The sequence below is a fragment of the Carlito syrichta genome, unplaced genomic scaffold (assembly GCF_000164805.1).
Source record: "Carlito syrichta isolate Samal-C Ts95f unplaced genomic scaffold, Tarsius_syrichta-2.0.1 Scaffold315400, whole genome shotgun sequence".
NCBI classification, from domain to species: domain Eukaryota; kingdom Metazoa; phylum Chordata; class Mammalia; order Primates; family Tarsiidae; genus Carlito; species Carlito syrichta.
In genome coordinates, this window is record NW_007259496.1 from 139726 (window position 1) to 148218 (window position 8493).

At 55.4% G+C, this 8493-nt stretch overlaps 1 protein-coding gene and 1 long non-coding RNA gene across 4 annotated transcripts in view; both read left to right on the plus strand.

The window, feature by feature from the left end:
- The window catches only part of ABCB8 (ATP binding cassette subfamily B member 8), an 18047-nt gene extending 12673 nt beyond the window's left edge, over positions 1–5374 (plus strand). For 2 of the 3 annotated variants that reach the window (XM_008072679.2, XM_021706257.1), the window contains 7 exons: positions 836–869; positions 1077–1213; positions 1393–1487; positions 1642–1775; positions 2578–2725; positions 4124–4374; positions 5057–5374. In XM_008072679.2, coding sequence (XP_008070870.1) covers positions 836–869; positions 1077–1213; positions 1393–1487; positions 1642–1775; positions 2578–2725; positions 4124–4374; positions 5057–5197 — 940 coding nt within the window. In that variant the 3' untranslated portion in view covers positions 5198–5374. The remainder of the gene's footprint in view (positions 1–835; positions 870–1076; positions 1214–1392; positions 1488–1641; positions 1776–2577; positions 2726–4123; positions 4375–5056) is intronic. The other variant, XM_008072680.2, reaches the window with a different exon arrangement.
- An 892-nt stretch (positions 5375–6266) lies between these two features.
- LOC103275283 lies at positions 6267–7875 on the plus strand. Its single transcript, XR_505302.2, has 2 exons — positions 6267–6951; positions 7072–7875. It is a non-coding gene; the product is annotated as an uncharacterized LOC103275283 (long non-coding RNA).
- Positions 7876–8493: the final 618 nt, after the last annotated feature.

Sequence of the window (8493 nt, forward strand, 5' to 3'; positions counted from 1 at the left end):
CAGGCAATTCACTCACCTCAGCCTCCCAAAGGCGCGGGATTACAGGCTGAGCCACCGAGCCCGGCTCTTTTATTAATTGTAGAGACAAGTCTTGCCAAGTTGCCCAGGCTGGACTCGAACCCCTAGACTCAGGCAGTCCTTTTGCCTCAGCCTCCCAAAGTGCTGGGATTAAAGGCATGAGCCACTGTGCTTGGCCTTACTATTATTTTACTTCAACAGCTTTGGGTGGTACAAATGACAAAAGTTTTTTCAAGGAATCTTGATTTGGGGTCTCCCCAGAGTTCCCCTTGTGGCCCAGTATGTTTTGTTATCTTTTTTCTCTGATTAGATTTAACGTAAATTTCTTCTACCTTAATTTAAGTGTAAGTCAGTGCTTTCCCAGGTGTCGGTGGCATCAGAGCTGATGTCCCACACAACCTTGGTCTCCATTAACCACAGCATCTGTGTCATCAGGGTCAAGGCAGGGAGGTCATGGGATCAGAAGTGGTCTCCCTTCCTTATGGACTGATGTTATCCCTGTGTGTTGTACGCTGGCTTCACCCTGCAGACTACAGGCCAGAAAAGTGTGGAGGACATCCCCGGAGGCCCTTTCCTCCTGGAGCAATTCCCGGGTCCTGGTGTGAGCTGACGGACAGCTGTCCTCTTCATCCAGCCAAAGAGGGCACCAAGGCTCAGTGATCTGGTGTCGCTGGATCTAAGAGCTCTGCAGTTCCATGTTGCAGGAGCAGTGTCTGCGTTTAGCCACAGGCCACCTGTTTGCTTGCCTCCCACCGTGGCTTCCTTCTCTTGCTCTCTGGCTCTTGTCCTCACCTCTGCTAACCCTCTCTCCTCTCAGGTCCATGGCCAACCTCTCTGTCCTGTTTGGTCAGGTGAGTGGTGGGGTAGGGAGGCTGAGGTGTGGAGCCCCACAGTCACAGTGCCATTTGTGTGCCTCTGTGGGAGCTGCCTGTTGACTGCTAGGTGGCGGCAAGAGGAGCAGGGAGGACTTGAGCCCCAAGCCAGAGTCTCACTGTCTGGGAGATGCTATAGTTGCCCCCGCTGCCACCTTCCTGCAGACTTTGGATTTCCTCCCACAGGTAGTACGGGGGCTCAGTGCAGGTACCCGGGTCTTTGAGTACATGGCCCTGAGCCCCTGCATCCCACTGTCTGGGGGCTGTTGCATCCCCAAGGAGCACCTGCAAGGCGCTGTCACATTTCAGAATGTCTGCTTCAGGTCAGCACTGGGGAGTGGATGCAGGGTGGGCTCTCTGGGCTGAGGACAGGGGCGAGGGGAGCTGGCTTGATACCCCCCACAAGCAGGCTCCCTCAGCAGCTACAGTAAGACTTCAGGAGGGACCAGGGCAGCACGGGCTAGAAACCTGGTCTTACTGGGGGTCTCTTGGCTCCTCCCAGTTACCCCTGCCGCCCTGGCTTCGAGGTGCTCAAAGACTTCACCCTGACGCTGCCCCCTGGCAAGATCGTGGCCCTCGTGGGCCAGTCTGGGGGAGGTAAGAGGAGCCCACCCACCCTCTGAATCTCTTCCTCTGGCAGCCACTGAGAGTGGGTTTAGAGCAGTGAGCCCCTCCCAGGGACCCTCTTTCTGGAGCAATCTCTAGAAACCCTTGCTTCCCTCCCTCCCTCCCATACTACCCAATTCCCCAGGAAAGACCACCGTGGCCTCCCTGCTGGAGCGTTTCTACGACCCCACAGCGGGTGTGGTGATGCTAGACGGGCAGGACCTGCGCACCCTCGACCCCTCCTGGCTCCGGGGCCAGGTGGTTGGCTTCATCAGCCAGGTACGAGGCCACAAGGGTGGGCCTTAGCTCCCCACTCCCCATCCTTTCCCAGGCCTTGCTCCTCTCAGTCCTTAGCTGCCTTTTCTTTCCTTCCCACCCTCGTCATTCCGCTCCTCTCTGGAAGCCCCTGACCTTCTTCACATGTCCCCAGCTATTGTCTGGGTCGAAGCATCCTGAGAACAGCCGCAGACTGCCCTGTCTCCTAGGGCAGAAATGCTTTCTTCCCATCTTAAAGCAGTCTATGTCGGGGGGGGGGTGTTAGGCTCTCAGGCATTCTCTGCAAAACCTGTAGCAACCTGGTCCAGAGAAGCCTGCTGTAGGATTTCTGGGACTGCTGGTGGCCAGCAGGACCCACATTTCAGCCTGGAGCACTGAGCTTCCAGCTGCTTTCCCTCTGCTTGGTGTGTCACTGCCCAGTGAGGGTCCACTCTTCCCTTGGTGGACCCACAAATAAAGAGGGCATGCCAACCAGCCCTTGGGAGAGCTGCCCATGAGCCCAAAAAAGCCAAATGCAAGCACCTCCTCCACCCAAGGTTCTGCCAGGCGTGGGCCTTGCTATCCCAGCCACACTCCTACTCCTGCTGAGGGATTCTGGGTCCTTGATGGGAACTCAGCCTCTCCTTTCCTTTAATAGGCCATTCTGGGCCCTTGCTTGACTTCTGACTTTGTACTTCTGATTCTCCAAGCAATCCTAATCTGTCTAGTCAGAATAGACTCTCCTGATGTATATGACAGCCCCTCGGGGGTTCTAGGACCAAGTCAGAATGTTTCTGTGGGCTCCATCTCCATACTCTTCTCCCAGGAACCTGTCCTGTTTGGAACTACCATCATGGAGAATATCCGTTTTGGGAAGCTGGAAGCTTCTGATGAAGAGGTGTATGCAGCTGCACGGGAAGCCAATGCCCATGAGTTCATCACTAGCTTCCCCGAGGGCTACAACACTGTTGTCGGTGAGGTCCAGGGACAGGAATCCTGTCTGGGTCTTCAGGGTCCAGGCAGTGAGGCATCGGAAACAGGCTTCTGCAGGAATAGTGAGCAGCTCTCTGGGACTGAAGGGAGCAGGGACAGCTGGGGAGAAAAACAGTTGTGTCAGGGAAGACCAGAACTATAGCCAAGGGGAACAGAGATAGTTTTGTGGGGGCAGAGGAGTCCCAGCCCATGTGGTTCAGGCACAGCAGACCAAGCGGCAGGAAGGGCCCCAGGAAGAGTTAGAGAACATGACTGGGAACATGGGACAAGAGCCTGGCCACAGACACAGTGATTCATGGATCTTCACACTGAAAGGCTGCCACTTCCCCAGACTGAACAGGTGAAGTGGTGGATTATCACCTCATAACTGTTCATCCCTGCTCTGGCTCTTGTTTCATCACTGTGCTTTCCTTCTCCAAAGGTGCTTCTCAGGGATGACTGGGATGAGCAGACCTCACCCCTGACCTCCCGGGAGAGGCTCTAGTGGTTCTGAATGCAGGCACCCTACAGGGCATTCAGCTTACTGCTGTACGTGTTTAGCTCACACATCTTCCTGTTTCAGCCTTTGGGGCCATGTTTATCATCCAATATCTTGGCTCCATCGTAGAATGTTCTGGCATATCTCAGGATGCAGGAATATCTGGGCTTCTCAACTTTGGTCAGTCCCACTGGGCTTCAGCCTCCCGAGTTGTGACAGCACTGTCCATGGCCCATCCTTTGTTTTCTGGACTGCTGACCTAGCTGAGTTTCCATGCCGTTCAGATACTGTCCTGACCCGGAGCTTTCCCTCAGCTCTCGGGTGGCATTTCCTAGTCCCTCTGATCCTCACAATGCTCCCCGCTCATTTAGGGCATCTCAGGGCTACCTCCTTGCTAGCCTGTGACCCTGCCATCACCTTGAGGTCCTTTGTGGCTACAGGCTGCCACTTGTGTATCCTCTGTGAGCTTCACATCTCACCTCCCTGGAGTCACCACACTCCAGAAGCCCATGTTTGAGTGCTGGGTGTCCCCCACAGCAGTGGAGACCTGGAGGCCAGGAAGGAGGCTGGAGCTGCAGGCACAGGGTGGGGAATGAGTTTTCCTGACTCTGAGGCCCTGCCACGGAGGAGCATTTGGCAACTCCTGGTGTGCTGAGCCCTGCTACCTGCATGACTTGTGTTGTTTTGTGTTTGCGGGCACTCATCAGCACAGGAATGTGGGACTGGGCAGCTGGCAGGTATCACTCCACCCTCAGAGGGGCAAAGCAAGTACACAGTGCCGGGGGGGCACTTAGAGGGTCCAGATGGAAACTCAGGAAGGACTTGGTGCCCCTTTTCAAGCCACCCCCAAGTGTACAGCTGAGGGTGGCTTCAGACCCCTGCCCTTCCCCTCTGTCTCCAGGTGAGCGAGGCACCACCCTGTCTGGGGGCCAGAAGCAGCGCCTGGCCATTGCCCGTGCTCTCATCAAGCAGCCCACGGTGCTAATCCTGGATGAGGCCACTAGCGCGCTGGATGCAGAGTCTGAGCAGGTTGTGCAGGAGGCCCTAGACCGGGCCAGTGCAGGCCGCACAGTGCTGGTCATTGCCCATCGGCTCAGCACTGTCCGCGGGGCCCACCGCATCATCGTCATGGCTGATGGCCATGTCTGGGAGGTTAGTCTGGACCTGGGAGAGGAGTCAGTGGGTTAGGATGACTTCAGCCATGGACAGTGGCATGGCGGCTCCACTAAGCTCTATAAGGATCTGGCCTGGCCCTGGGCCATATTCTGGAAGCAGCATCCCACATGAAGTCAGAAGTTCCTGCCCTTAGGCAAACCCTGGCCTCTCAGGGCCTCATTTTCTTCCTGTGTCTCCTGGGATAGCATAACTGTACCCTCGGTTCCTAGGATCAAAAGGAAAAGTATCTGGAAAAGTACTGAAAAGTGTATGGTGCTGGGAGTTGGGGTTGGACAGGGCTGGCTGAGGTGCAAAAGAGGCAGTGACAGGGACCCTGATGGGAGAGCAATCAGGAACAGGACCCTGGTTGTGTGGGGCTTGCTCACAGTCCCTGGCCACTGGCTCAAGCAAAGGCTGAGGGGCTCACATGGGGTGTTGAGTCCTGAGTTGGAGCCTTGGGCTCCATTAGAGGGGGAGGGGGAATCATGTTCTTCCAAAATTCAGCTAAGCAGGGAAGAGGCACTAATGCAGCCTGTCAGCGGCGTTTCCTCTCGGATTGGGCTTGGGTTTCAAAGTGTCACCAGAAGGGACACAGGCTTAAGTGAAGACCAGCCCTTCTAGTGTGCTGAAGTCTGTGCTGGGTTGGAGCAACCATCTGCCTCTCCCTCCCATCTTCCAGGCTGGGACCCACGAAGAGCTCCTGAAGAAAGGTGGCCTGTATGCAGAGCTCATCCGGAGACAGGCCCTGGATGCCCCGCAGTTGGTGGACCCACCTCCTGAGAAGCTGAAAGGCCCCAGGAACCACTGGCACAAGTCCTGATAGGAACCCTCAGAGGTCCGGGGCTCAGTTGTGGGGAGCTCACCAGGGCCTGAGCCTCCAGGAGACCCAGCAAGCTGCATGTTGGCTGCCACTGAATCACAATAAAGCCTGATCCTAGTGGCTCACTGGGGAGGCCAGGCTCCCTCCCACCCCCTCCCCAGTCCTGCCAGCTACCTACCTCTTGCTAGAGTCTGCCAGAGTTATTGGGCTGCACACGGGCAGAGGCAGAGTTCCCCAAGGCCCCTCTACTCTCCCTTTGCCCAGACACCCTCCCAAGCCTAGTCTCCCCACCCCACCTAACAGCCTCAAGTAGGCCAGGCCCGCTGCTCCAGGGAATTTTAAAAAATCAGAGTCTGCAGGCTGCACGTGGTGGCTCATGCCTGAAATCTCAGCACTTTGGGAGACCACTGCAGGAGGCTTGCTTAAACCCTGGTGTTCAAGACTAGCCTGGGCAACAAAGTGAGATCCCGTTTCTACAAAAAATAAAATTAACTTGACTTGGTGGCACAAACCTATAGTCCCAGGTACTCCAGAGGCTGAGGTGGGAGGATTGTTTGAGCCCAGGAGTTCAAGACTGCAGTGAGCCATGATTGTGCCACTGCGTTCTGCCTGAGCCACAGAGTGACATTCTGTCTCAAAAAGAAAAAAAGTGTCTGGGAGTGGCTTTTCTGCCACCCTTGCTAGGACCCGCTTCCTGAGACTGGGCTTGGTGGCACAAACCTATAGTCCCAGGCTGGAGACTGACTCTCAGTCCTGCATGCCCACTGCCTCTCTGGGCCCTGAGAGAGGGAGCTGCCCCTTGGCCTACCCCGGAACCCACAGTCCCCATCCTCCAAACAACTTCCCTTCCTTCTCCCTGCACCACTGACACAGCCCTGATTTCTAGATTTCACCTCCCCTCCCCAACCCTGAGGAGACAGATGCCTACCAGGGCCCGAGTCTTGGGTCAGGGTGGGAGAGAGAGGCTATGCATTCCTACGAGAATGGCCCATTCCCACAAAAAGCACCCAGCCTGCCTGACTGTCTACCACTGGCTGTACCCTGTGTGCTTGGAGTCTTTCACCCAGTGAGATTGTGGGCCAGCCTCCATCTACACAGAGAACTCTTGGCTCCAAAGGAGACGGGAGGGACCAGATGCACACCCAGAACTCTCAACTATTGGGGCCACAGTGCTAACAAGAACAAAACTAATAGAGTAGTTAATACAAAATACAATACAAAAATCAACCCAGGAAGAAGCAGCTGCTGACAGAATGGCCTGCCTAGAGTGGTCTGGGAGGTCACTTTGAAAGTGGAGGGCAGACGGCCCAAGTGGCATGAGCCTGTAGCCCCAAAGCTATGCTGCTGTCAGCTCCTGAGGGGCCTGGAAAGGCTCATGAGAAGGGCCTTAGACTGAACAGGCACCCCAGGAATGAGGAGCTGTCAGGATCTCCTGTCCCTGTGTGGCTGCAGATGCACCGGCCCTCCTTGCCTACTCCCAGAGTCAGTGGCCTGTACCGTTGCTGTACTTCCAACTGGGATCCTTCCCCCGTCCAGCCATGTACAGGCTATGGTACTACGTGGAGCCCTGCTCCCAGGGCATGGGCAGAGCAGGTGCCTGTGCTGCACCTTCTCAGCCAGCCAAGCATTTTGTATTTATCCTTTGGTGAAGAAGGACGGTACCATCTTTCAGGGGTGATGGCACAGTGCAGAGATGGAACAGACCGTTGCTGCTAGGAGGCTACCCTGGAAGAGGCAGCAGCAGCAGCTCAGATGTGAGTACAGGAGCCAGGGTGGGACTCGGCCTTTTTGTGTGTATGGTTTAGGACCGGATGCTACTTTGGTAACAAGCTACCTAGAACCTCAGGACCCTACCTCCCTGTCTCGTTATCCAGGTTCCTGACTGATCAGAGGTTCCATCTCTAGGCAGTGGCGGCCCAGGGAGCAGAGCGTGGAGCTGCCCCAGGTCACTTTGCCACTAAGTCCCTCCCTAGTGAATCCCAGAGACAAGTCTCAGCTTCCTGGAGTTTGCACTGCCCGGCCTGCAGCCCTGCTTGTTTGCCTGACCTCTTCCTCCCCGGGCAGCCAGCCAGAGCGGCTCCTACTTCACAGGCTCAGCCACCATCTTCGGGCTGCCCATGATGCGTCTGACACCAGAGTCTAGGTCTCCTCTTACATCTTTGGGCAGCTTCTCGAATCCAGCCCTCTTCCTCCCTCCCACCCATGAGGGAAGTAGCGAAACCCCACAGCTGGTCAAGCTTGAAGAGCCGTGCCTGCTGCACACACTCGCCACAGCCTGAGCGCCAGTCGAGGTCAAAAGCCTGGCTGTGCTTCATCCTGAGAGTCTGTTTTGAGAGTTTAAATGGGATAACCTACAGTAAAGAACTTAAAAATCATAATGCTCTAGCCTTGGAAGGTTGTTACACCTGAGTTATGAACATATTATTCACTCAATGCTTCCAAAGTATGAATTAAGCTGAGGCTACAATGGGGAATGAGGACGGCCCCCGCCCCCATGAAGCCTGTGTCCCATTGGGACAGGCAGGTGGCCAGGCAGTCGCAGCATGGTGTGTCCAGGTTTGATTGGTGGAGCCATGTTTCTATCACTCAGCCAAAAACCAAAGTGAGACTCACGGTCTCAGATGCTTTTTGGATAAAGATGGAGTAGAAATAAATTTCAGTAAATAAGTTAATGGAAACAAGCCTGCTTTGTCTCTGGTTTTCAGGGAAGCGCCGAACTCCCAGATACACAGGGGCACACGAGCATTTAGCCAAGCACAGAGCTTGACACGGACAAGGACCAGGCCCTGACTGTCCTCTGTGTAGGTGTTCCTGAACTGGCCCCTGTGGCCCTGAGCTGGGCAGCAGCTCATCCCCAGGGCCGTGGTCCAGCATGGCACCCCTGTCCCACTTCCGACCCACTAGCACAAGCCTTGGGAACAGCAACTGCTTTTTGGAGGGCTTTGCCCAGCTTCTAGAAGCCCACCCCGCCCCAACCATCGGAAGCATCTTCTGTCAGATAGCATACTGGCTTTGCTGTCTTGAGGCCAGCTTTCTCATACCATGCTGGCTCAAGGGCATAGTGACTCTTCCTTTAGAAAAGCACCGTGCAAAACAGGCACACTCCCATGCCACTGGTGGGAAAGCAAAGTAGCGTGACTCCCAAGTAGCATAGGGGGAATTCTATGGCATTGATCAAATTACCAACACAGTGGCCTCTCGACCCAGCAGTTCTCTTTCTGGGAGTTCACATCTGTGTGCTAGTGTTGCAATAGACTGGAAACCCCAATGTTCATCGATAGGGAGAGTCATTAAAT